The sequence below is a fragment of the Cucurbita moschata genome, unplaced genomic scaffold (assembly GCF_002738365.1).
Source record: "Cucurbita moschata cultivar Rifu unplaced genomic scaffold, Cmos_1.0 Cmo_Scf00025, whole genome shotgun sequence".
NCBI classification, from domain to species: Eukaryota; Viridiplantae; Streptophyta; class Magnoliopsida; order Cucurbitales; family Cucurbitaceae; genus Cucurbita; species Cucurbita moschata.
Genome location: NW_019268541.1, coordinates 1,501,131 through 1,528,993, shown reverse-complemented (window position 1 = coordinate 1,528,993; position 27,863 = coordinate 1,501,131). Strand labels below are relative to the sequence as shown.

Below are 27,863 nucleotides of genomic sequence, written 5' to 3'. Positions count from 1 at the left end.
TTTTTTTTTTTTTTTTTTTTTTCTTCTTTCACTCTGTGTGTGTGTGAGGCTTACACTGATGGGTTTTGTTTGTTTTGGGGGAATTGTTGGAGATATCAAAATCAAAACAAATTCTTTATTTATTTTTAATTTCTCTCTCTACCTTTCCTTAAAATAATGTCTTTTTCAAATATTTTATATGAACAAAGATTTCATATTATTCTAATGTTTGACCAAACTTTATAACAATATATATTTGTACTTTTTTGTTTTATAATATAGTTTGTTTGAATGTCCATTTCTCAATTTTTTTTTTTTTTTTTCAAATTGAGAATTTGCTATATTACTCGATAATAATTTGATTTAGGATCTTTTTGAATGCTAGTATGGAAATTTGTTGATGAAATTGGAGTTATTTTGTTGTCATGATGCTTTAAATGGTAAATTTCTAGTTAAGTCAGTATATCTGTTATTTTATGGCAAAATATTTAAAGATGTCGATGAGGGAGAGATTATATTCCCGCTGTCTTGTTCCACATTTTATATATATATATATATATATTTTTACTTTAAATTATTATTATTTATTATTATATTTGTTATTTTCTTCGTTTACCATGTTTGAATAGTAAATAGGGTGGGTGGGTGACTAAATCTTCATTTTCAGTGAAATTAGGTGTGGTGAACCATCTTTTTTTATTTCTTGAGTCTTGAAAGCAAAAGAAAGCGGAGAGACGGAGTGGGGCCTATAGCTCAGAGGATTAGAGCATGTGGCTACGAACCCAGTGTCAGGGGTTCAAATCCCTGTTCACCCACACCCCCAAAAAAGGGAAAGGACTTTTCCTTCTAAGGGTAAGAAAATCATGATCGGGATAACAGACCCATAGCTATGAAATTTGGGTGTGAGTCTTTCTCGACATCGTTCTTTTTAAAAATAATAGATGATGAAATTTTCAATTTATTATGTAGACTCAAATACCCAAAATATTTTATTTACTAAAATGGGCCAACGAAATAATCTTTTAAATTCTTTTTTATATAAAAATAAATAAATAAATAAATAACACATTTTTCGCATCTTTCAAAAATGATCTTTGTTTCACATTCTTCGTTTTATTATTATTATTATTCTATTTTATTTTTTGCTCAGTTATTGTTATTTTTTTAATTCCCTTTTCCGACATGTCGTATTCCTACACTGACAAAGCTAAAAAAAACGACGTCGCTTAGACCTCCAACTTCACCTTTCTTGTTCATTATTAAAGCAAACAACAAATTAGCCAATTATTTCTCAGACAGAGTGTTCTTGGTTTCTAATGGCTGCAAACACACTCCATTAAAGTTACCATTTTGCCCTCCAACACCATCATTACTACCTCTAATCTCCTCCTTTTTCTCTGCCCTTTATAGGAAACATAGACTTTATTTTCGTTTTCATGCATATACGAGGAGAAGAACAAATCACGATCTCTCTAATCAACTCAATCGAGCTAGTTAAGTAGATAAAGATTGATGGTTCAATTCTCCAACTACACATTTATTGAACTAGAAAGCAAAAAACGCTCTCGAACAAAGACGAGTAGTAGCAGATGACTCCTCCTCCACAGACCCGATGATTTCAATCATATTTTGCGGTCTATACATTACCCCCGAAAAGAGCCGAAGCTTACCATCGTCATCTCGGTCGCCAGTACAACAGCGAATCTACAAAGGAAAATACAGACATGTTACCATTTGTTGGAACGGATTGAGATGGATGATCGTCTTCAACTCCGATTGGTTTTCTTTCGAGATATGGAGACGAACCATGTTGCACAGTTGCAGCCATGGTTAATGGCCTAAGCTCCCTTGACAAACAAAAGATAAAAGAGAAAGACAAAACTAGTCATGTCCTTTTAACAAACAACAAGAAATGCAGGTTAGAAGGCAGGCGATCTTCGTCGATGATAGCAGCAGCCGCTTAGCTCGCTTTTGTTAGCACGGCGAGGACTTTCTTCCCATACATGTTCGTCCTGAGCAACGGGACGTGCGGTCTGATAGCAGCCACAAGTTTAGCATGAACAGGACTCTGTTCATAGTTCAATGCAGTAGAGATTGTATAAATCAAACAGTTCAACAACCAGTGAGTACTAACTTCATAGGAGCCAAAGGGGGAGTGATACTCACTTTGAAATTCCAAGAACGAGCAAGAACAGCTTGAACTGCATAGTTTCCATATGGGTTCAGCATAATTTGACTGAATCGTTCGTCGTTGATCAACTCGTCGATAATCTTAAAGAGATAATCTTCTCCAGTATAAGCACATTTTTCAACAACATTACTGCTATATTTCTGGATAGACAAGTCTGCAAAATGGCCCTCTAGTCGTTTGAAGATACCAGGCGTCACCCAAGGAATGCTCGTAGGACAGCGCCCAAGCTCGAGGGAGAATTGCACGACATAGTTCCTGCATCATTGCAACGTAAAGTCGAGCACTTATCGACAATGTAGAGTGCAGAGAACAAAAGTAAATTACCCGTACTGATCTTGGGAAAGGACCAAAGCATTACGTACGACCTCGCTTAGCAAACGGTCTCGGTATCGAGCATCAGAAACAGAAAGGCACTTTTGAAGCACGCAACAACCGTGGCGATCGGTTGCAACCTCGACACAAGATTTTATTGCAGCATCAAAAAGAAACTGCAGAAGAATCCATTTTATTGCAAGATGGCAAGCTAAATTGAGAGCAAAGTTTCAAGAAACAAATCTTACACCAATATAATCAGGCATCAAATACTGCAGGCAATGCTGTGCTACATGGTTACCATTAACATTCTTCATGAGTATCACTATACCAGTCTTCAATAAAGAGACAACCATGGAAAACTGCTCCGGCGTTTTGAGAGTCTCGATGAGCTTCTGAACGGCACGAGTCCTGTAGTTTGGAAACATGAATATTAAAGAAGAGAACTCGATCAAAGACAGACAGAGATAGAGCATACCCATGCATATTACACGAGATTCGAATCAGTTCACCGGGTCGGTTAATCTTATAAAGAATTTGAAGGCGTTGATCCTCGTCACAAACTCCAAGGAGTTTCTGTATCAAATAGTTTCCAAAAGGGTCTATCATGAGCTCAGAAACATGATGAATGATCTCACCGAAAATCATCTCGATATCTTCTTTAGTACCCTCAGTGAACATCCGTTGTAAGAAGCGACAACCATGTTGATCTTTAGCCATGAGATATATTTTACCCGTGGCTTCGTCAAGAGAGTTACATTTTGAAGGCGGTATCTCTATCGGATGATTTTCGTAACTCGATAACGTAGAAGATGCCCTTAAGTTGTCATGACAGATGCAATCTTTAGTTGTTGAAGGTAAACCATTCTGCCTAACAATACAACTTGGACAACCAAATCCATTGCTGATATAATACTTAAGTTTCTCAGCATCAACTCCGATTGGAGCCTTCATACAATCAACTCCGATCGGTCCATGTGTCCTCATGGGGACCTTCCTAAGAGAACATTGATTGAAACTCTTTTCCTGGGAATCTAACGTATCTACGTTCGGTTTTGTAAATACAAGATTTGGTACGCCCGAACCCGCATAATGTGCAGTCCTATTGCAGAATCCTTCATGTTTAAACTGCCCAAGATAGGGAGAAAATGGAACCTCAATAAAACATTCCTGATTCGGACTCCGAAACCGCAACGACCCAAATGGTTTACCACAAGATTCAAGTAGATTCGAATATTCCCGTTGCTGATTATGAAGATCATACAGGTATTGGTGCTGTCCTTGCATCCTGCAGCTTAGGAGCTGCTGTTCTTTTGTACAATTTGAACCTATTTCACCATGATTCATTTGTTGTGGGCGCATAAAATGAATTGGGGATAACCCACTGTGCAACATTTGTTCATGATGAGTGAATGGCATAGCAGAAGGAGTCTTCAATGGCGGAACGTGACCCGCCTCCCCATTCTTGTGGACATCAGAAACAGGTCTCGCTTCGACCGAGATCTGAGGGGGAAGACCCGGCATACGAATCTCATAATAGCCATTGTTCACACAATGTGAAGGTCTCAAAGGGGGATCACTCACCATTGATGGTTCAGTTTTGAGTGATTGTTTATTCAAATAGCTTTCAAATTGATCATCCATCAAATTGGGGTGATTCATCCAAGTCTTCCCTGTCCCCTCCCCGCCCAAACTTAGTTTCTCGACTGCAGATGTCAACGATCGGTCTCCAAATTGACCGATCGAGACCTTTCCATTCTCCAAACTCCCATTTTTGTGGAGTTCATCCAAGGACAACCCATTACAAGAATCTGAAACCATTGAAGACATTCCTTTATGAACAGATTCTTCAGCATGTTCATTGTCACAAGCAACTATCAGATCCTCACTGAAAAGCTTCTCAAGTTCAAGCTTCAGTTTACTGCCCATTTTTCTATTTTGTAAGCCTTAAATGACCTATATCAGAACACTAACAAGCCTTAGATGAAGAACACAAATAGAAACAAGCCATTCTAAACCTTAAATTCTACAAAAAAGAAACCAACAAGAACTATATGGCAACACCCTTCAATCAACAATGACAAACCCATCAAGAACAATCTCATCATTGAGACGATTTCGCCGTAAACAAGCCATTCTATAAACGAAACATTCAAACCCAAGAACACGATTATACAAAATATCGATCAACAACATCATTAGATTTCAAGCTCGAGAATAAATCATCAAAAGAAAGGCTAAATCCAAGAACCCAACACAAGAAATCCCCCAAAAACAAGGTTCATAAAAGATTACACAAACATAAGCAAACAAAATCCAAGAATCACACGGATTTCCAACGCCGGATGATGAAAAAGAAAATGAAAAACAGAGGATCGAGACTAACCCAGTTGATGATATGAAAAGAAAACGACGCCCGCGTGAGAAAAACGAGGAATCAATGGAAGAAACGACAATATACAAGAAAATGAATGAAGAACAGTACGTTTGAGTGAGAAGAAGAGAATGTGGGGAATTGGGTTTATGATACAACAAAGAACAATGCAAAAGAAGAGTGGCAGAGCGGTGTAGGTAAGGTGAGAAAGAGAGGCGGCGTGAAGAAGAAGACGAAGAAGAAGATGGAGATATAGAAATAGAAACAGAAATAGAGAGAGAGAGAGAGAGATTACAGGAAAGATCAAGAACCGAAAAAAATCAAAATCAAAATCAAAATCAAAATCAAAATCAAAATCAAAAAGTGGTTTAAAAATTTAAACAAGAAAATCAAAATCAAAAAAGAAAAATTAGCGATTTAGTAACATGCATGGATTTGGAGTGTTACGTTTTTCATTCATTCTTCCTCTTTTTCTCACTCTTTCTGTATGCTTACTTTTTCCATTTTTTTTTTCTTTAATATATATTTTTGGGTTTTATTTGTTCTTTAGGCATTCAATTCACCTACTTCCAATCCTATAATATATCCATTTAATCCAATCACATAATAATATAATCTCGTTCAACGTTTTAGAGCCTCAAAAAATCATAGGCATCACCAGCTCAAATTCTTTAAAGACAGTGTATATATTTTTTATTAAGAAGTCTGAGGTTTCCTTAAACCATATAAATTTTAAATGACACCGATATATTAATTTAAAATAAATTTATAAAAAGAAAATAAAATCTGTAATATTTTTATTTTTATTTAAAAAAAAAAAAAGAGAAAAGGATGGGAAACGGTTAAAGAAAATGGAAAATAAAAATAAAAATAGAGAAAACAGGGACGCGCTTTTCGCAACGATCGAAACTGATGGTTGTTTGGTTATTCCGTGTACCTTTTCTTCTGCTCTGCTACTCACTTTTTTTTTCTTTTTTTTTTTTAATTTAAAATAAATAAATCTATTTATTTTTTTATTTTTTTATTTTTATTTCTCATATGTAATTTTTAGTCTTACAATTTTTTTTTTTGTTACGCCTTTGCTTGCCACCTATAACTTTGTATATAACGTCCAGTGCCTGACCGTTATACCAACTGTAACAACTTTACATGGCTCTGATACCAATTCTAACAATTTTATATATATAAAGTCCAGTGTGGTAACAACTTTATATATATAAGGTCCCGTGTTTGGTTCTGATATAACTGTAACAACTTTATATATAAAGTCCAAAGTTTTGATACAACTGTAACAACTTTATATATAAAGTCCAATGTCCGGCTCTGATACCAACTAATACCAACGGTAACAACTTTATATATAAGGTTTAACTTAATATATAAGGTTATGTAACAATTTTATATATATAAGGTTTAACTTAATATATAAGATTCCGTGTCTGGCTCTGATACCAACTCTAACAACTTTATATATATATAAAGTTTAATTTAATATATAAGATTCAGTGTCTGGCTCTGATACCAACTCTAACAACTTTATATATATATAAGGTTTAACTTAATATATAAGGTTCAGTGTCTGGCTCTGATACCAACTCTAACAATTTTATATATATATATATAAGGTTCAGTGTCTGGCTCTGATACCAACTCTAACAACTTTATATATATATATAAGGTTCAGTGTCTGGCTCTGATACCAACTCTAACAACTTTATATATATATATAAGGTTCAGTGTCTGGCTCTGATACCAACTCTAACAATTTTATATATATATATAAGGTTCAGTGTCTGGCTGTGATACCAACTCTAACAACTTTATATATATATATAAGGTTCAGTGTCTGGCTCTGATAACAACTCTAACAACTTTATATATATATATAAGGTTCAGTGTCTGGCTCTGATACCAACTCTAACAACTTTATATAAAAGGTCTGGCTCAGTGTCGGGCTTTGATACCAACTCTAACAACTTTATATAAAAGGTCTGGCTCTGATACCAACTCTAACAACTTTATATAAAAGGTCTGGCTCAGTGTCTGGCTTTGATACCAACTCTAACAACTTTATATAAAAGGTCTGGCTCTGATACCAACTCTAACAACTTTATATATAAGGTCGGGCTCTGATACCAACTCTAACAACTTTATATATAAGGTCGGGCTCTGATACCAACTCTAACAACTTTATATATAAGGTCTGGCTCTGATACCAACTCTAACAACTTTATATATAAGGTCTGGCTCTGATACCAACTCTAACAACTTTATATATAAGGTCTGGCTCTGATACCAACTCTAACAACTTTATATATAAGGTCTGGCTCTGATACCAACTCTAACAACTTTATATATAAGGTCTGGCTCTGATACCAACTCTAACAACTTTATATATAAGGTCTGGCTCTGATACCAACTCTAACAACTTTATATATAAGGTCTGGCTCTGATACCAACTCTAACAACTTTATATATAAGGTCTGGCTCTGATACCAACTCTAACAACTTTATATATAAGGTCTGGCTCTGATACCAACTCTAACAACTTTATATATAAGGTCTGGCTCTGATACCAACTCTAACAACTTTATATATAAGGTCTGGCTCTGATACCAACTCTAACAACTTTATATATAAGGTCTGGCTCTGATACCAACTCTAACAACTTTATATATAAGGTCTGGCTCTGATACCAACTCTAACAACTTTATATATAAGGTCTGGCTCTGATACCAACTCTAACAACTTTATATATAAGGTCTGGCTCTGATACCAACTCTAACAACTTTATATATAAGGTCTGGCTCTGATACCAACTCTAACAACTTTATATATAAGGTCTGGCTCTGATACCAACTCTAACAACTTTATATATAAGGTCTGGCTCTGATACCAACTCTAACAACTTTATATATAAGGTCTGGCTCTGATACCAACTCTAACAACTTTATATATAAGGTTTAGCTCTGATACCAACTCTAACTTTATATACAAGGTCTCGCCTCGCTCTAATACCACTCTAACAACTTTATATATAAGGTTATAAAGTTGTTAAAGTTGTTAAGAGTTTATATATAAGGTCTGACTCTGATACCAACCGACCTAAATCCACGGGTAGATATTCTCTCTTTGGACTTTCATTTAAAACGGGGTTTCAGGTTTTTAAAATGCATATGGGCTTCCGAACCCTTGTAAAAAAAAATGTTTCATCGTTCCCCTCCTTAACCAATGTGGGTTTGGGTGAATGATATATGTTGTACCAAAAGTCACCATTTTTAAAAAGCAAATGATAGTTTTGAACATGGGAGAAAAGAAAGAGAGAAGTTAAAAGAAGAATATGCTCTGAATCATTAAAATTCCACAAAAGAAGATCCTGTCTCCATCATTCTAATGTTCTTTGAATGCTTTCATATTTTCTTCTAAGGACTCTGTTTAGGACAAAGAAATGGCTGAATCTACAAAAATAAACAAGAAAAATGGCCTCTTTTTAACACCATTCATAGCTAGCTGCCTCCATTATTACTCTCTTCCTCTTTTGACTGCTACTCTCATCAGTACCCATATCCTGAATTGTCCATGGGATTGCCGGCAGCAACTGGTTCAGGCTCCTTGATCTCCACCACCACGCAGTCCGACATCAAGAATGTCTTCGCCACTGAAGCTGCGTGTTCTAAGCAGCATCTAACCACCTGAACAAACATAAACACACATCCCCCACTTCACACATGCACCATACTACTCTATTAATAAGATTTTTGAAGGCGTGATGCAGTCCGATGAGGTTTGGGAGGTGAGAAACGGTAGCCGCCCAAGCCCACCGCTAACAAATGTTGTCCGCTTTGCCCCGTTCCCCTCTCCAACTGACGTCGGCTCTCACAAGCCACACTGCCCAGTGTCTGGCTCTGATACCATTTGTAACCGCCCAAACCCACTACTAACAGATATTATCTACCATCAACCTCACGGTTTTAAAATACTTCCACTAGGGAGATGTTTTCACAATCCACACCCCCCAGTGTCTCGCTCTGATACTATTTGTAACAGCCCAAGCCCAAGCCCACTACTAACAGATATTATCTGCTTTGACCCATCGCCATCAACCTCACGGTTTTAAAACACTTCCACCAGGGAGAGGTTCACAATCCACACCACCCGGTGTCTGGCTCTGATACCATTTGTAACAACCCAAGCCCACTACTAACAATATTATCTGGTTTGGCCCATTGTCATCAACCTCACGGTTTTAAAACACTTCTACTAGGGAGAGGTTTTCACATCCTTATAAGGATGTTTCATTCCCCTCTCCAACCGATGTGGGATCTTACAATTCACCCCCTTTCGAGGCCCAGCATCTTTGTTGGCAGACTGTCCGGTGTTTGGCTCTGTTACCATTTGTAACAGTCCAAGCTCACTGCTAGCAAATATTGTCCGCTTTAACCTGTTACGTATCAGCGTCAGCCTCACGATTTTCAAACCCGTATACTAGGGAGAGGTTTTCACACCCTTATAAGGAATGCTCGTGGGATCTCACAACAAGGCATTGTTGCAACTATGAGCTTAGTTTGCTTTGTTGGATTGAGGTCCCCTTTCTATAGCTAGCCTCGGTCTCGGACTCGTTTTTTTACCCAAGAAAAACAAACATTATCCTATTTTAACGTGTCCAATGAAAAGGATCGGTCGATGCTCACCTTGGTTGGATCGATGATTCCAGCAGCCATAAGGTCTTCATAATTCCCAGTTGCAGCATTGTATCCATATCTAAAGTTGTCACTGGACAACACCTGATAAAGAAACAAAAACTTCAACAATTTCGTACAACCACAACGACGAACAGCGGAGAGATAGAACGAACAGTTGCATTGTAATCATATATACCTTCTCGCTAACAACGCTACCGTTGACACCGGCGTTCTTCGCTATCAGCTTGAGGGGATAAGCTAATGCTCTCTTGACAATGTCTGCTCCGACCTGCCACCGAACCAGACATTTAAAAAGAACCAACAGTACATGGTAAAGAACAGACATGACAAACTTATCAAGTGCCACCCATTGTATACTGTGGCCTAGCTAATGGAACACAATTTCACTAGACAGGTTACCTTCTCTTCATCATTTTCAAAGGATTCCTTGATCGCGTCGACCTTCGATGCGAGTCTAAGGAGGGTGCAACCACCGCCAACAACAATACCTTCCTCAACAGCTGCCTGCAAATCGTTTCAAATTTTCGACATTAACCCAGATCCATTCAACCGTGAAAAGTAATGATCATTCCGTGGTCGAAGCGATTACTTTGTCGATTCTTAGCTAATACAGCCATTTTAGAAAGACGCAGCATATTAAACAGTACCTTCGTAGCGTTAAGAGCGTCTTCAACTCTCAGTTTCTTTTCCTTGAGTTCGGTCTCGGTTTGTGCTCCAACCTTCATGAATTGGCAAAATGTCACAAACATGTATAGACGCATAGTTCGTAGAACAAGCTGATACACTACGGAAACTAAATTTACCTGTATAACTGCTACACCACCAGAAAGTTTGGCGATTCTCTCGTTAAGTTTCTCTTTCTCGTAGTCCTGGTCTGCAGCCTACATAATTACAACAAAACCAGTATCGAGTTCAGTAGGCTCAAGCATGACATGAAAAACTTCGAGCAAAAACAAAAAAAAATAAACTAAAAATATCACTGCGTCTACCTCAATCAGAGTTTTAATCTGTGCAACACGCTTAGAAACTGCGTCTTGGGTGCTACCGTCGCCAACAATTGTCGTGGTATCTTTGGTAAGCACGACCTTGGATGCAGTTCCAAGTACCTCCTTTCCCGCTTTGTCTAAGGAAAGCCCGACCTCCTCTCTGATAACCGTGCCTGTATAACCCGAAAAAGAAAATCAATAACAACCCAGAAAAACATCGATAACTTACGCTTCCTTCATTAAGGGAAGAATGAAGAAGAGAGAAGACCTCCAGTAAGAATAGCAATGTCGTCAAGGTACTGGCTCTTGCGCTCGCCAAACCCTGGAGCTTTAAGTGCAGCGATCTTCAAAGATCCTCTCAGTTTGTTTACTACAAGAGTTGCCAGAGCTTCTTGCTCGATATCCTCGGCCATTATCAAAACGGGATAACCACCTCTGATGGCCTCTTCCAGTATGTTAATAAGATCCCTTGCATTAGTGATCTTTTTGTCAACAAGAAGCAGCTGTTCACATAGTACAGAAGGTTAGAAGACATGAAAACACGAAGACTTATGGCCAATCACGAAATGATTCGATGGAATATCGCGTATACCTTGCAATTATCGAATTCCACAGCCATTTTCTCGCTATCGGTGACAAAATAAGGAGAGATATAACCCCTGTCAAACTGCATTCCTTCGACGACATAGAGACTGTTATCGGCACTCCTTCCCTCTTCAAGAGTCACCACACCCTTTCGTCCTACCTTGCTCATGGCTTCGGCTATCATGTTACCCACTTCGTAGTTATTTCCAGCACTAACTGCAGCCACATCGGCCAATTCGCTGTCTTCAACCTAACCATTCACGAATATAATTGCTTGTTAAGAAACATTTCATCCAACCGTCAAATGACGGGAGTCGTTAAACCATGCACTTTTACCTCTTTCGACATTTGTTTGAGTTCAGAAACCAGCGCTTTGGCCGTTTTTTCAATGCCTCTTGTGATAAGAACAGGGTTTGCTCCAGCTGCCACGACCTAAAATATGTTCAGATGAGTTAGTAAAAACCATGAGGGAATGCTTAAACATAGCACTACTTTGAATCTGAATACCTTGACACCTTCAGCAATAAGACCCTGAGCCAAAACAACTGAAGTTGTCGTTCCATCTCCGGCTAAGTCGTTGGTCTTTGCAGCAGCTTGTCTGACTAGCTTAGCACCAATGTTCTCAACTGGATCCTCCAACTCAACCTAGCCAGCACAAGTAAATACCGTGAGGTCAAGTTTTCAATCGGTAGCAACAAAAATGTTTAAAACAGCTCAAGCCCACCGCTAGCAGATATTGTCCTCTTTGGGGCTTTCCCTCTCGGGCTTTCTTCAAGGTTTTTAAAACGTGTCTGCTAGGGAGAGGTTTCCACACCCTTATAAAAAGTGCTTCGTTCTCCTCCCCAACCGATGTGGGATCTCATATGGAGTCTAAATGTAGAGTTGGATACCTCTTTTGCAACGGTTACACCATCATTGACAATTTTCGGGGAGCCATACTTGCTCTCAAGAACCACATTTCTTCCTTTAGGACCAAGAGTAACTCCGACCAAGTCTGCAAGTTTGTTCACACCATTCTGAAACAACAAGGCGTCACGTTACAAGAACAATAATATAAACTAAAATAGCTTCATTGCAAGTCTATTCAAAGACAACAAAAACCACCGAACAAACGAGCAACAACTAGAGCTCACCTGTAATTTCTTAATAGCCGAACCATCCTGGTTGAAGTGCAACTCCTTCGCCATGGCAGAGATCTTGGAAGAACGGTTTCTTCTAAGAACTACGCTCTGTCTTTTCGGGAGCGCAAATGAAGAAATGGACGTGCGAGAAGTCAACTTATCAGAAGACGATAGAAGCTTTTTATCCACGACACGGCTTCCAGGTGCAGCAAGGGTACCAACGGAAGACATGGCTGTGAAAGTAGAAGCCATCTACCCTATTTGAAACCGAAAACAGAAAGTACTCGGTATCATTAACTAGTTCAAATCAAAACAACTTCATAGCATCAATTGCAAACAAATAGATGCAAGGGTTGAAAGCCCGAGTAGACAAATTACAAAACAAAATCATCAACACAGAAATTGACACACAATTCTCAAACAGCATTTAAAAACCAAACAAAGTACGAAAATCACAGAGATAATGCAGAATTAAATCAGCAAGTATGAACAAAGAACAGCAGAATTACACACGAGTGAAGAAAACCCAAAACCCATGTAGGGAAGATTGGATAGATTAACACCCAGAAACAAAATGACATGAACAACAAAAGAAATTAGAAGATTAAACAACATAGAAATGAATCAGCAAGCATACGCAAAAACAAGCTCTAAAGATGCATGCAACAAAGGGGAAGAAATCCAAAACCCAGAAATGAATTGAACAATTGGCACACAAATCTGTAAGAACAATTGAAACCCAGAAAGCTCAAGACACATCAAAAACAAAATCCAGCTAGAAATGCAAGCATGAACTAACGTGTAAAGGGTAAGAAAATCCAAGAGAATGAAAAGAGATAAGGAAGCTTACAAGAAAACGGCGGAGGCGAAAAGGGGTTTTAGGGTTTAGAGGGAGAAGGGATTGGTTTGGATAAGAGGGTGAGAGGCGAGCGCTGTGAGTGAGCCGAAACTGCGTTAATACACACAGTAAGTGGATTTGGAGGCAACAAGAGAAGTAGGTTTCTTTATAGCAAATTCCAAAAGGATGGATAGGAAAATGAGAGCAAAACGAACCCAACAATCTTGTAGCCTCCTGAACTTTCCACCAATTGTTAGCCGTTGGATTTGGCTTCTCCCTCCATTAAGAGCCCCTCCTTCATTGTCCTCTTTTGGAACACTCTAGAACCTTTCCTCCTTTTCCCATTTTCTATATTTTTCTTTTAATTATCGACGTTTGTAATGCGAGCGGATGTTTTTATCTACTAAATTATGTGATATAATGGAAATCGAGATGCCCACCCTCTCTCGTAGGGATATACTACGATTTCCCGACATCTCCAACTGGTTGTATCCTTCAGTGCTCCTCTTTGCACGTTTTTGTAGCGAAATCGATCAGGGAATGTTCATTGATAAAGCCGACGCTTTAACTTGGTGGTTGTGTCCATTAATGTTCTCCTTCTTAGCAAAGCAAGGTTTCGAACAAAGTAGCAAAGACGTAAGAGAGCAAAGCTTAGACATGCGAGCAAAACCCAACCTTCAAAACTTGGACTTAGACTCGAACTCGAGAGGTTCAAACTTGAGCTCGAGGTGTGTTAAACGAGGGAAGAGCGGTTTGAACTCGGGGCTCGAGCGATGTAACATTTACAAATACATTTTGTATTACAAGCAAGGTTAAAAGTTAAAAACATAATTTGATCATAAAACAAAACTTCCACATCTAAAGATAGCTGAAGCTCCCTATGTCTTGTCTTAGTCAAGTAGTCTCATTGGCAACAGGTAAGGAGGTTGTTTCAGATGATATTACTGCCTCATCACTTACTTCCTGTAACGGCTCCAACGAGTCGACGATGTCTCGCATCAACGGCCTTGCTTTCGGGTTCTTGTTCAGGCAATGGTAAGCCAGCATTGCTGCCTTCTGAAATCCTTTGACGGGATATTCTCCTCCGAGTCTCGGATCGACGATGGTCATCAGCTTTTTCTTCTCTTTTAGGAGAGGAAGAGCCCAATCCGTAAGGTTTTGCTCCCGAGCTGGTCGTAGTTTGTCCAGTGACTTCCTTCCCGTGAGTAGCTCGAGAAGAACAACTCCATAGCTATAAACATCACTTCGAGGGGTCAAGTGTCCTGAGCAGAAAAGAGAAATGCATAATACGTTGCCACCGGAGTAACTCACTCGACAAAACATTCGACCAGAAAACAAAATAAAGGCCAAGAACTCGTACCTGTCAATATGTATTCCGGTGCAGCATATCCATACGTTCCCATTATACGAGTAGAGACGTGAGATTTGTCGCCCACTGGTCCATCTTTTGCGAGACCAAAGTCCGAAAGCTTCGGATTATAGTCCTGTCGTTGAACTAAACCAATCAGAACCAAACCATTGATGTACACGTGAACGACTACTCAAAAAATCTATATGTTTCAACTTCGGTAAACAGAGAGAAACAAGAACAAAACGAACCGAATCAAGCAGAATATTCGACGTCTTAAAATCACGATAGATAACAGGCTTTTCTGCGTCGTGAAGAAACGCTAGTCCTTTTGCAGCACCAAAGGCAATTTTCATTCTAATGGACCAAGGCAAAGGAAGCAACACTCCTGCAGTCATGGAATGTCAACATAGCATACCACGACGATTCTTTGAAAGATAGAACGAGTTCAGACAGTACAAAATTCTATAATAGTAAAACCGAGTTCTTATGACGCATCAAAAGGGTTTGAAACCGATACATGAAGTGTTCGTTCGATAATATGCAATGTGTTCGAAAAGGGTCGACAAAGAAAAACTCGGAGTTTACTTGGCTGCTTACTTGAAAACAAATTGTTTTCGACGCTCCCCCGAGCCATGTACTCGTAAATAAGCACTCGATGCTCATCTTCGCAGCAGTATCCGATCAACTTAACCAAATTTGGATGAGAAAGCTGCCCCAGAAATATGACTTCTGCCTAGAAAACAATAGCTATCTTGATTAGAGATAGCACATGGAATCAAATATGAGCAACAAAATAGGAAGAACAGATAGCTACCAGCCATTCCCTGTGGCCTTGATAGCTATTAAACCCATCATGAACCTTAACAGCCACTGGAAGTGGAACAATTCCTTCTCTCAAATCCTCAGTAATGAACCCTTTATAAACACTTCCGAACCCGCCTCCGCCCAGCACACGGTCCTGTCGAAAATTTTCGGTGATTAACTTCAGCTCGTCGAATGTAAATGCAATGAGCGGATTAGTGGCCGAGTCACGACGTAAATCTTCTACTTCTTTCGGGTTAGAGGGCAAATTGTGTTCATTGTTCCTTTGATAAGGTGATGTGATATCAACTTTTGGAGACTCTGAAGAACATGATATCATTTCTCAGAAACCAAACACCAAAAAGTATGATTTGAATGAACAAAAGGTGATATTACAAAGCAAAAGCCAATAGAAACTAAGATTAAGAGACAATAGGTTAAGAAATTCTAACATAAAAGTGAAATTTGACTATGAACCATTAAGCAGTGATAAGAACCAACCCACTATGTCCACTCCCACTGTTGCACAACATTATCTCCACTTTCTGAGTGGATAAACAGATTTTTCCTCTCATTACATCTTTTTTTCAGATCAAACCAAATAAACGAGCAGATTTCTTCACAAATCTCTTGAGATTTTGCTAAGAACAAATGGTTTTCATGGTAAATGAAGAACAGAGAGAACAAAAACCAGAAGAACCATGGATAATCAAAAGAACAAAACAGAGTTTCATCATCATAATCAAAGAGAGAGCATAACCAAAAGAGTATCAAAATCCATAAGTTCATATCAGAGTGTAACCTGATTTTGCATTAGACGAGACCCTATTAACCGTGGGTATCCATCGATACCAGCAGTTCCCCATTGAAGCAGCTCAAAAAGAGGGGGAAAATGGGCAAACGCGCTCACTACCTCAGCGACCCACCATCGCCAAAACAAGAACCAACCCAAATCATCAAACAAAGAGAGGAAATCAGAACCAATAAACCAAAAGGGTAAAGAAGAAAATGACAGAAATGGCTTGAAAAGGAAGAAATGGCGGATGGTTGTTGTTGTTGTTCTTGATGTGGGGTTGTTGGGTTTTTGGCTATGGCGGAAAATGGAAAGAACCCATCAAAATTTCAAAGGAATTCTTCCATTTTGTACTGTTTTTGATTCAGAAAAGCTTTATTGTTAGTGCGCATGAACATAGTGTTCCCACCATTCTTCCTCTCCCCATCGCTGTCTCTTTCGCTTATGCTTCCTCCATTTGATTATTAAATATATTTCTGGATTCAAGTACTACCTTACCAACTATCCAAGTGTTGAATTGGTTGAAAATTGATATCAATTACAACAACATTCAAAATTTAATCCAAACAAGGGGAGAAAAACACTAAAAACGTTGGAATTAGAATCAAATCATTGGAGAAAGAAGAAATTAAATGTTGAGTTCTTGAAAATATGAATAGAAATGGAGAGAACATTAGAGATGAATGAAGAGAAGATGAATGAAGAGAAGATGAATGTGCAAGGTTAGAGCTACAGAATATGGGTTTTCATGGTTGTTTTGTTGGATTTTTGTACATTAATGAAAGGAGGCTAAGCGGTGTAATTTGTATATATTATTATTATTATTATTATTAAGCAAAAGGTTCGGGTCTCGTCTCGATCTCAACTTTAAGTTGTTATTAGTTTTTAGTTTCGTAATTTTTATCGAGTTTGTTTATTTTGTTATCGTTATTAAACAAAAAAGGTTCAGGTTTTGTCTTGGTCTCGATCTCGATTAGGAGTGTACATTCAACCTGACAACTCGAACCAACTCAACCCGAACTATAAGAGTTGGGTTGGTTTGGGTTCATTTTTCTGAACTCGAACTGACTTGGTCCAGTTTCGAGTTCATGGGACAAAACTCTCACTCGAGTCAAATAAAAATATATAAAATATACTAAGAAGTTTACATTAATGATGAAAAAAATTATTTTTAAAAAAAACTTTTGGGGGTCACACTCGAGTATGAGCACTACGAGTTAGGATAAGTACCATGACGAACCTATCATTAATATAAATTTCTTAGTATATTTTATATATTTTTATTTTGTCCGGGTCAACTAGAGGATTTTGTCCTACGAACCCGAAACCGCGAGTCAGTTCGGGTTCAGAAAAATGAACCCAAACCAACCCGAAAAGCTAATCCAACCCAACCCAATCCTTATAGTTTTGGTTGTTAGATTAAATGTACATCCCTACTCTCCTCAGTTGAAATGGACACGAGGTCTATTTAGTTTTTTTTTTTTTTTTAAATATTTAATAAGTTTCAAAATTTTAAATTTGGTCTCTAATAAATTTATTAAAAATTTCAATAACCCCTAAAATATTATACTAAATCTCTAATAAATTTATTAAAATAACGAAATTTATAATTAAAAAAAAAGTAAAATAGGAATACATGTTTAATTCGTGAAATTAAAAGAATTTAATATTCAAACAATATATTTTAGACATTAAAAAAATGTGACATATTAAATTAAACTCAATTTTAAATTTTTTATTAACTAAATCTTTAAAATATTATTTAAATTTGTTTTTAATTTTAGTAAATCTTAAAATTTTTAATGTATCTATAAAATATTATTTCATTAATACATTTAACATGTTATTCAATAATTACTTATAATAAATTTTATCCCATCCATTAACAAAATTCATTTATTCCTAAACAATTAATTATACATTAAATCAAGCCAAAAATCAATAAATTTATTATAATTTTGTTTAAATAATTAATAATTAAAAAAATATATTTATTCAGCCCTACATAATAAAAATTATTATTCACCTAAAACCATGCTATTAAAGTTATATTAGATACCAAATTTTTAAATTTAAATAATAAAAAATTATAAAAATGAATTAATTATAGATTTTTAATTTTGTGTGTGAATTTAAAAAATTGAAAAGAAAAGTACAGGTGGGTCAATGGTATGAGTAGTTGTATTCATTTTGCAACCTTGTTTGTTTCTTGAGAAAATACAAGAAAGTGAGAGTGGGAATGACCACACCTTTGACTTTGACATTTAACCATCATTTTATTAATTTTTTTTTTTTTTAAAGCGTCCGGATTGTTGGATGATGGAAGTCCAATTACTCTCTCCGTTGAGGTGAGACCTTTGGGGAAGCCCCGAAGAAAATATTTCAATGAAGATCTGAATAAAATATTGTTGAAATTATCAAAAGATGTTTTAATTCATGCCACATTGAAGAAGAATGAAGTTTTATTGTTACAAATTTTGGGTGGGTTACGTTTAGAGTAATTTAGAGTTATTGTATTTTAAGACATTTTATTTACTTTAGGTTAGATTTACGTAATGGCTAATTATGGTCATTAAGTATGAATGTTACAACTTTTGGAATACCTCTAATAATTTCATTTTGAGGCTGTATAAAGCCATGTACGTTGTATTTGTAAGGTAGCATTGGAAAATATAGTAAAAGAAGTATTTGTGCTTTTCTTTAGCGAATGACTAAGTTTATTTGCAATTCTATGTAGTTTAGGTTGCATGTAGAATCATTCAAGCTCGACATGATCAATCTTGCTTGTGGAGTGATTCGAATCTCAAACAAGTGTTTGAGATAATTGATCAACAAGAATCATTCAAGCTAAGACATGATCGATCTTGCTTGTGGAGTGATTCGAATCTCAAATAATGTTCTTGCCTTAAGATATTCGATCAACAAAGTAATCTGAATCTTACTCCCCTTGTAGTGATTTCCACTTATCTTATCAGTCGTGTTCGTCTAACATGGTATTAGAGTCATACCCTAAACTTAGTCGTGCCAATAGATTGGTAAATCCTCAAATGTCGAACAAAGAACTCCAAAAGAAAAAGGAGTCGAGCCTTCTCGAAGGCAGTAAAAAATGACTAAGACTCCAAAGAAGTCTAGCCTTGATTAAGGGGAGACATACATACTTTGTTCGAGGGAAGGTGTTGGATGATGGAAGTCCCACACTGACTAATTTATGGAATGATCATATGGGTTTATAAATAAAGAATACTCTCTCCATTGGAGTGAGGCCTTTTGGGAAGCTCAAAGCAAAGCTATGAGAGCTTATGCTCAAAGTGGACAATATCATACCATTGTGGATAGTCGTGTTCGTCTAACACGGATAAATAAAAATAAATGCCAATGAAAACAATAGAACGCAAAAAGAAAAGAGAGTTTATACTCAAAGTGGAGGATAGTCGTGTTCGTCTAACAGTGATAAATAAAAATAAATGCCAACGAAAACAATGGAACACAAAAAGAAAAGACTATGTGACAGAACAGTATGTCAATTATAAGTTATACCAACACTAGTAGTGTGCATATGACTCGAGAATTTGACTGAAAAAATCGAGTAAGTTTTAGTTTTTTTAGAACTTGAAAATGGGATTTCAACCAATTCTGCTCTATTTTTAACATTATGAAAATTAATAATAGTTTAGTGTTTGTTTTCTATCAGTGAAACGTTGTAATTTGTGAATGTGACTCTGCTACGTAATGTCGATATAATTAGAAGTTATGACAACGTTAGGAGTGTTTATATAATTCGAGAATTTGACTGATTTGGACAACCCGGTCCAACTATTTTATTTATTTATTTTTTTTGTTCTGAGGATTCGAAAATAGGGTTACGATTCAATTTTGCTCTATTTTTAAGATTATTATGAAAATTAATAGTAGTTTGACGTTTGTTACCTATCACTGAATGTTTGATATAAACAAAACAAAACAACCCGACAACCCAAAAATAGAAGGTAGATTATGAATTATATTCAGATTGTTCGGGTCACCAATTCAACCTACGGGAAATTTTAGGTTGGTCCAATAGATTTCACGACCCAAACACTCCATTCCACACGAGCTAGCATTATATACAGACTAATTTATCGTTGTTTGAATAGTTACGATTATTTTCCACAAATTGATTCAGATCACGAATAAACGTAATCGTAACGACTCTTTGTTAATATGCGTTGCTTTCCTCTATTTTTATTTAGATATTAATAAATGGATGAATGTGATTTTTTTTAATTGATTTGTTAATATGTCTATTTAATGTATAAATTTGTTTTTTTTTTAATTTTAATAAATTAATGTTTTTTTAGTTCAATTTTAATAACTTGAAAATTGAAAATATAGGAATTAAAACAAATAAAATTTAGAGATAAAAATATAATATTTATAAAAAAAAATAGATTAAAACATAATTATGATATAACATATGAAAAAAAAATATAGCTACAGACAGTCAAACACTTGCGAAAAAAAAGTCAAATTTAAAGACATATTTTATTTTGGCAATTTGTTTGCAAAAAAGAAAAAAAAAACAGTTGTAAAATTAGAGTTTGCTTCTAAAAATATCTGTCTTTTTTAATAAATAAATAATTGCAAATGTGGGAATTATTTTTATTATTATCTTAAATAGAAATTATTTAATCTCCGAGCTTTTTCGTTATGAAATATTAAAAAGTTAAATTATACATTTGGACGGAGATGAACTGTCGTGCTCTTTCAATGTTATTTGTTTAGAAATATTTGTCGTGCTTGGATTCTTAGGCATAGACGCCGACTTCTCTGAGAAAGTGATAAGTTTTCAATACAAAAAAACACGAACCGTGCAAAACCTTACTAACGAAAGACTATTTTACAAGTGAATTGCTCTAAACGCAACACGAAAGTGTATTGTTCCGCACGATTTTGGAAATTCAAATCTCTATCTCCCTTCTTGAGTACGAACAAGTTTTACATTAAATTGAAATATGTGTTGTACGAAGACTTTGAGATCAAATAGAGTATATTTCTTTCAGGTCCGTACAGGGCTTCTTTCAATGTTATTTGACTAGAAACATTTGTCGTACCCGGGTTTTTAAGAGAACGATAAGGTTTCAACACGAGAAAACACGAACCGTGCAGAACCCTGTTGATGAAAAACTATTTTACAGATAAGTTGCTCTAAACGCAACACGAAAGTGTACTGTTCCGCACGATTTTGGAAATTCAAATCTCTATCTCCCTTCTTGAGTACGAACAAGTTTTACATTAAATTGAAATAAGTGTTGTACGAAGACTTCGAGATCAAATAGAGTATATTTCTTTCAGGTCCTTACAGGGCTTCTTTCAATGTTATTTGTCTAGAAACATCTGTCGTACCCGAATTTTTAGGTATGGACGTAAGCTTTTTTAAGAGAACGATAAGGTTTCAACATGAGAAAACACGAACCGTGCAGAACCCTGTTGGTGAAAAACTATTTTACAAATGAATTGCTCTAAACGCAACACGAAAGTGTAATGTTCTCCACGGGTTTGAAAATTCAACTCGGACTTCACTTAGGTAAGGTAGAGGTGGATGGGAGAGGCTTAATGGCTAAGGCTCGAAATCCAGGACAGGGAAAACCCTATCCGGGATAAGGACAGCCTGTCCTTTATTGGAACACGTTTTTGGCTTCCAGAATTGGGATTAGTGGGAAATCCTATCCCAGATAGGGACATCCCTGTCCTTTCCCAATTAGGTTTTCCTCCGCTAAGTGGCAACAACTCCACCACGTTCTTCTTTTCCATCCCGACCCTTATTCTCACCCGTTCTCACATCACCGACCAATCAAACCCTCGCTTGACTTCCTCTAGTCTTCCACTTTGTATCCCTATACCACTAAGAACCCGCCACGTGGGGAATCCATCCAATGGAAAGCCAAGAGAAATCACCCGCCGGTGAGGGTTTAGGTTCGAAAGAACTGAAGCCATGGTGTGTGCTATTTGAATCACCGTTTTGGACATTCAAAACCCTCTTTTTTTCTTCCCGAAACCCAGAAGAAACCCTCTGGCGGCTGCGAGACCCGTTGGTTCCTCTTCGCCCCCATCTCTATCCTTTTTACTCATCTCTCTCTCTCTCTCTTTATTTAGGGTTTTTTTTTCCCTTTGATTTTCATCGCTTTAAACCCTTTAATCCCCTCCATACCCAGTTCTTCGTTCTGGGATTTTAGGGTTGTTTTCTGTTCATTTTTATATCAGTTCGTCAGCCACTTTCGTTTGCTCTATATCCCCTTCGTTTGCTTTTGTCTCAGCTCACCGAGATCTACTTCCATGGCTACCGTTGCTTCACCTCCTTCTACGGATCGTATCCTTACTCTCGTATTTCATATGGGTTTTCTGTTTTGTAACTTTTTGTGCCTACCCTTTTTCTTCTTTACTCGAATTGGATCTCTGTTTTTGGTTCTTGTTGGTTTTGATTTGTAGATCTGTGGTGGGATTTTGTTCTTCTGTTGATTATGGATGTGCTTGTGTGGGTTTGCAGTTGTGGTGGTTTTCTTTTACTGGGTTTGTGTTTTTTGTCTGTTGGGATTAGAGATTATTGGGGAGTTAATTTTTGTTAGGAAGGTTTTGTATTTGGCTCTGTTTGATCTATTCTGTATTTGCTGAAAGTATGTCATGGGTTTGCTTTTTTGTTGATTCAATCGTCGTTTACGTTTGAATGATGGAGGTTTTTGTGTTGTTTTATGATTGGATCTGATAGCTTTTCGCATATTTCTCGATGATTTCCTTCTCGCGTGTGTTAGTATCGAATTTAATATCGGATTTGAACGTTAAAATTATGTTTTTCTTGAGATTCTGGACTGTGTATTGATTTTGTGGCGACAAAGTTTGTGTATCCTTTACTCTTGATTTTTACAAAAGCTGCAGATTTGCTGCAGAAGTTATCATTGGATGCTCAGGCCAAGCCTGTTGAGATTCCAGAGCCAACTAAAAAGGTACTTCTTCCAAGATTTGGAGCTGAAGTTCTGTGTTCTTGTAGATGTCTTGCAAGAAAATTGTAGTGTTCATAGAAATTTCCTGTTTCAAATTGTTTTTCGTGTCAAATCTATAAACTTAGGTGGAGTTGGTGAGATTTAATGAGCTGATTCTTGAAAATTTTGGTTTGTGCAGCAATCCGCTAATCAATATGGCTCCATTGATTCTGGCAATTCTGCTATTAGTCAGATTCCAAATGAACGGTCTGTGACTCCATTTTTACAGGACTTCATGGATCCAAGCATGTGCTATCTTCCTAATGGATATCCATCTTATTACTATGGAGGTATGTTGATATGTATGCTAGAATTTGAGTACTCAAGCGGGTTTCGAATGATATCCATCTGTTTTTTGCTTTGTTGCTTTGTGATATCTAACTTTTTGAAGGTTGTGTTGTAGGTTTTGATGGGACTGGTAATGACTGGGATGATTATTCAAGATATACGAATTCAGATGGGGTTGAAATGACTTCTGTAAGTTTTTGCTCGTACTACGACAATGAATTTCCTCGACAACGTCTTTTGTTATCAAATTGTGACTTCTGCTATGTTCTTCAGGGAGTCTATGGGGATAATGGATCTCTTATGTATCACCACGGGTATGGATATGGACCCTATGGTCCTTATTCACCGGCGGCGTCTCCGGTTCCCTCTATGGGGAATGACGGTCAGCTGTATGGACCTCAGCACTATCAATATCCTCCATATTTTCAGCCTCTTACTCCAACCAGTGGGCCGTATAATCCTAGTCCTACTGTTCCTCCAACTCAGGGAGACATTTCTACCTCTGCAGCCACTGAGCAGAAGCCGGTTCCAGTTGAAACGGGTAATCCGAACGGTAATGGCTTGACAAATGGTGGGGGAACGAAGGGAAACAATGTTGCAGCTCCCTTAAAATCTACTTATCAAAATTCAACATTTGGTTCGAATGCGTATGCAAGGAGTGCTATGCCAGGACATATTCCTACTTCGGGTTATCAGGATCCCAGATATGGTTTTGACGGGTTGAGGTCTCCTTTCCCATGGTCGGACGGTCCACTGTACTCAGATGGACAGTCCAGGCTTGTCAACAACTCTAATATCACCTCTTCTATCTCAAATGCGAATAACATACCGTCTTCAAGGAATCCAAGTTTCCGTCCTGGCTCTCACTATGTAGTAAGCGTTCCGAGCATTATGTTTCTACTTTTAATCTCTTTTTCAGTATTAAATGCTCATCGTCTAATATATTTCGTTCTTCAGGGTTATCCTGATCCTAGACCCATGTCAGGAATGAATACCACACAGGGTTACTTGAATAGGATGTACCCGAATAAGTTGTACGGTCAATTTGGAAACACGGTCAGATCTGGTGTTGGGTTCGCCTCACATGGTTATGATTCTCGATCTAATGGACGTGTGTGGCTTGCAGTGGATAACAAATACAAGCCCAGAGGACGAAATGGTGGTTATTATGGATATGGCAATGAGAACATGGATGGTTTGAATGAGCTGAATAGGGGACCCAGAGCCAAGGGTAGCAAGAACCAGAAGGGATTCGTGCCTGTTCTAGCGGTGAAGGGACAGCTTTTACCGCCTATGAATGCAACCGAAGAGGAAGAAAAAGATAAGGTGTCGACTCCAGACCGAGACCAATACAACAAAACAGATTTTCCCGAAGAATATGTTGAGGCCAAATTCTTTGTTATTAAGTCGTATAGCGAAGATGACGTGCATAAAAGCATCAAGTATAATGTTTGGGCTAGCACACCTAATGGAAACAAGAAACTTGATGCTGCATACCAGGAAGCTCAAGAGAAGGCTGGCGGTTGCCCCGTTTTTCTTTTCTTTTCGGTGTGTATTTGTCCGAGATAGTCGATTGTTACTTCCTTTTTGGGGTTTTTTTTCCCTTCATTTGATATCGTGTTCGTCTTTTGATAGGTCAATACCAGTGGGCAATTTGTTGGCCTTGCTGAGATGGTAGGACCGGTGGACTTTCAGAAGAACTTGGAGTACTGGCAACAAGACAAATGGAACGGCTGTTTCCCTGTTAAGTGGCATATAGTGAAGGATGTTCCCAACAGTCTATTAAAACACATTATTCTTGAGAACAATGAGAACAAGCCTGTCACCAACAGCAGGGACACACAGGAGGTAGCTATTTTCGTGAATTCAATTCGATTCGTTGTTAATCTTATTCGTTACGGTACTGAAAAACACGTTTGTTTGTAGATCAAGCTGGAGCCTGGACTTAAGATGGTAAAAATCTTCAAGGAGCACGCGAGCAAAACTTGTATTTTGGACGATTTCGGTTTCTACGAAACCCGACAAAAGACAATCCAAGAGAAGAAAGCCAAGCAACAGCAATTCAAGAAACAGGTAAGAACATGTCTCAACTGGGTATCGAGAAACCATTTCGCTTCTGTCATGGTGTTTAACAGTTCTAGCAATGCAGGTTTGGGAAGGAAAGCCTATCGATGAGAAGAAGGAAGTTTCCGACGTAGTAGTGGACGTGAAAACACCAAAGCCAGTTGAAACCACAGACGATTTAGTAAAGGAGGAGACAAAGATCTCTGAGAATGGATCAGTGACGACGACGACAACAACAACAGCATCAGAGAAGAGAAGTGGTGTAGCAAATGGATACTAAGTGCACGGGGTCAGTCGAGCCAAGCCGAGCCTTCTTCTTCTTCCCTCCTCCTCCCTGCAGTTTATAATCGAGCTTCTTGTCGTCGGAACAAGGAGCTTTGTCAGAAGTTTTGCTGCTTTGGATATATAAAAAAAAAAAAAAAAAAAAGGAACAAGCTACTGGCTAGTTCTTCTCTCCATACTTATTTTGGCTACAATTAAGGAATATGTGTTCTTGCTTTGCTAGTCTCCAGAATGAATCCACAATACTACTACTGATGATGATGATGATGATGCTTTTGGATTTTTAGAAAAATCAATGGTGGTGAGAGCTGAGTTATTACGATGATGACGACGATGACGATGAACGATGCTGTCTCGTTTTGTTACACATCTGGTCTTCTTTTTCGAGTCTGTTGTGGCGTTTTAACCGGGTTTTGGTTTCTAGAGGATCTTAGCTTTTTTCTTCCCTTCTTTAGTCTTTTTTTTTCCCCATATCTATTAAGATCTATCAAGTTCTTCTTCCCTTCCCTTCCTCTGTTCTAAGCTGGTTTTTGTTCTTCACTGTTCTTAGTTTTTTACTACTGGGTTTTTGTCAATTTCCTGTCTTGTAAATCTCTAGATCTGACAATGTTGTTTGGTTTGCTGCTGCTGCTGTTGCTGTTGCCGCTGCCGCCTTCTGTATCAGTAAAAGAGCTAGATGGAAGCAAGTTTGGAAATAGTTCCATATAAATCCTTCCTTTCTTCAATCAAATCAGATCAAATCCCTTTTTCTTGATTTTTATTTTCGTGTTCTTTCTCCTTTTCTGTCTGGTTTGGCTTTGATCTATGAACACGGCTGCGGAGACTGTGCTCGACTTCGACAATGTAGCACAGCTAACAGTACTCGTATTTTATTATGTAGTTGAATTACGAATTTTAAACAACTCAAAATTACTGTACTTCGAAGTTTCAATTAGATTCATTTGAACTTTAAACTTCCGACCATCTATTTCGATTTTAGGCTTTTAAAACTCAAATTTAAGTTGGTGTAAGTTAATCTCTGTACCTTTTGTTCCTTCGATTCTCCTGTGGTTTCGTGTTCTTGTTTGTTCCATCTATGCAAGCGAGCGGTTTATAGCGTAATTGGTTATTGGTTTGATTTTGATTCCTTTACTTAAAACATTATCATATCAACCTCGGTTTGATTTTGATTCCTTTACTTAAAACATTATCATATCAACCTCGGTTTTGAAAATACGGTGGAAAATTAATTTAAAAATATTGAACAATTAAAAGTTCATGAACTAAATAAACATAAAGAGATTTTCAATTTTTTTTAATAATTAAATAATTTCTGTACATAAATGTGAAGTTTATAATATTCAGACAGTTGAATTATATTTATATTTATTATTGAATATTGATTTATAAATATTTCTATCCTTTATTACTTAATAAAGATTATTTAAAGTAGTTTCATTTTAATTGAATATATCTAATAGGAACTTAAATGCTTCTAAATATAGGTTAGTTATAATAAATTTTATTAATTGAATTAAATAATTTATGATTTTTTTAAATATTTTGTATAATTCAAAGGAAAGGACAAACGAGAGCAGGGGTGTACATTCAACCCGACAACTTGGACCAATTCAACCCGAAAATATAAGGGTTGGGTTGGGTTCATTTTTTCTGAACCCGAACTAATTCGATTCAATTTCGGGTTCATGAGATAAAATCCTTGTGTTGATCCGAGCCAAATAAAAATATATAAAATATATTAAAAAGTTAATCATAAGGGTGCTTCGTCCTAACCTAGACAACTCACACGCTGAGTTCAACAAATTTCATGATCTATCCTACAATGTTGAATTATATTAATATGTTACCATTTTACATCCTTGTTTTTTATTTCAAAAAATAATTCAACCCAACCCGAAAATAGAGGGTTGGGTTGAATTGAGTTTGTGAAAATTTTTGGGTTGAGTTGGGTTACCAATCCAACCAACCCGAACTTTTGGGTTGGATCAAAGAAGGCTTAACCCAACCCAACTCGAATCATGTACACCCTATAGGAGAGAGAAAGAGGAATATTTTGGGCATTTATCCGATGTAATAAACACATTTTACCACTAATTTTTTTTAAATATTTTGTATTTTGTATTAGTTTCAACAAATTTCCAAATTTATTCATACCATTAATGAAAAGGACAAAATAGACATT

At 37.1% G+C, this 27,863-nt stretch overlaps 4 protein-coding genes across 6 annotated transcripts; 1 reads left to right on the top strand and 3 right to left on the bottom strand.

Annotated features, from left to right (window-relative positions):
• Nucleotides 1-1,450: 1,450 nt before the first annotated feature.
• LOC111461461 (putative pumilio homolog 8, chloroplastic) lies at nt 1,451-5,141 on the bottom strand. Its single transcript, XM_023104987.1, has 6 exons — nt 4,869-5,141; nt 2,961-4,438; nt 2,731-2,893; nt 2,495-2,658; nt 2,146-2,425; nt 1,451-2,047 (listed from the first exon to the last, which is right to left on the bottom strand). Exons 2-6 carry the CDS (start codon nt 4,409-4,411, stop codon nt 1,940-1,942), a joined length of 2,166 nt encoding a protein of 721 aa, XP_022960755.1. The 5' UTR covers nt 4,412-4,438; nt 4,869-5,141; the 3' UTR covers nt 1,451-1,939.
• Nucleotides 5,142-8,185: 3,044 nt separating this feature from the next.
• Nucleotides 8,186-13,251, bottom strand: LOC111461463 (ruBisCO large subunit-binding protein subunit beta, chloroplastic-like). Of its 2 annotated transcripts, none has more exons than XM_023104989.1 (14): nt 13,102-13,251; nt 12,264-12,508; nt 12,021-12,146; nt 11,638-11,775; nt 11,467-11,562; nt 11,138-11,380; nt 10,814-11,048; nt 10,549-10,718; nt 10,363-10,440; nt 10,207-10,278; nt 9,959-10,063; nt 9,735-9,827; nt 9,548-9,640; nt 8,186-8,548 (listed from the first exon to the last, which is right to left on the bottom strand). In XM_023104989.1, exons 2-14 carry the CDS (start codon nt 12,501-12,503, stop codon nt 8,411-8,413), a joined length of 1,827 nt encoding a protein of 608 aa, XP_022960757.1. In that variant the 5' UTR covers nt 12,504-12,508; nt 13,102-13,251; the 3' UTR covers nt 8,186-8,410. The 2 variants fall into 2 exon arrangements, with proteins under 2 accessions (XP_022960757.1, XP_022960758.1); XM_023104990.1 differs by having other exon boundaries at nt 12,264-12,518; nt 13,102-13,242.
• Nucleotides 13,252-13,755: 504 nt separating this feature from the next.
• Nucleotides 13,756-16,723, bottom strand: LOC111461464 (probable serine/threonine-protein kinase PBL16). 2 transcript variants are annotated; one of them, XM_023104991.1, is made up of 6 exons: nt 16,044-16,723; nt 15,255-15,562; nt 15,026-15,173; nt 14,689-14,825; nt 14,450-14,573; nt 13,756-14,351 (listed from the first exon to the last, which is right to left on the bottom strand). In XM_023104991.1, exons 1-6 carry the CDS (start codon nt 16,105-16,107, stop codon nt 13,984-13,986), a joined length of 1,149 nt encoding a protein of 382 aa, XP_022960759.1. In that variant the 5' UTR covers nt 16,108-16,723; the 3' UTR covers nt 13,756-13,983. The 2 variants fall into 2 exon arrangements, with proteins under 2 accessions (XP_022960759.1, XP_022960761.1); XM_023104993.1 differs by having other exon boundaries at nt 13,866-14,351; nt 15,038-15,173; nt 16,044-16,718.
• Nucleotides 16,724-22,041: 5,318 nt separating this feature from the next.
• LOC111461462 lies at nt 22,042-26,390 on the top strand. The gene is made up of 9 exons (XM_023104988.1): nt 22,042-22,380; nt 22,938-23,011; nt 23,187-23,337; nt 23,451-23,524; nt 23,609-24,208; nt 24,293-24,883; nt 24,971-25,183; nt 25,262-25,408; nt 25,485-26,390. Exons 1-9 carry the CDS (start codon nt 22,347-22,349, stop codon nt 25,677-25,679), a joined length of 2,079 nt encoding a protein of 692 aa, XP_022960756.1. The 5' UTR covers nt 22,042-22,346; the 3' UTR covers nt 25,680-26,390.
• The last annotated feature ends 1,473 nt before the right edge of the window (nt 26,391-27,863 follow it).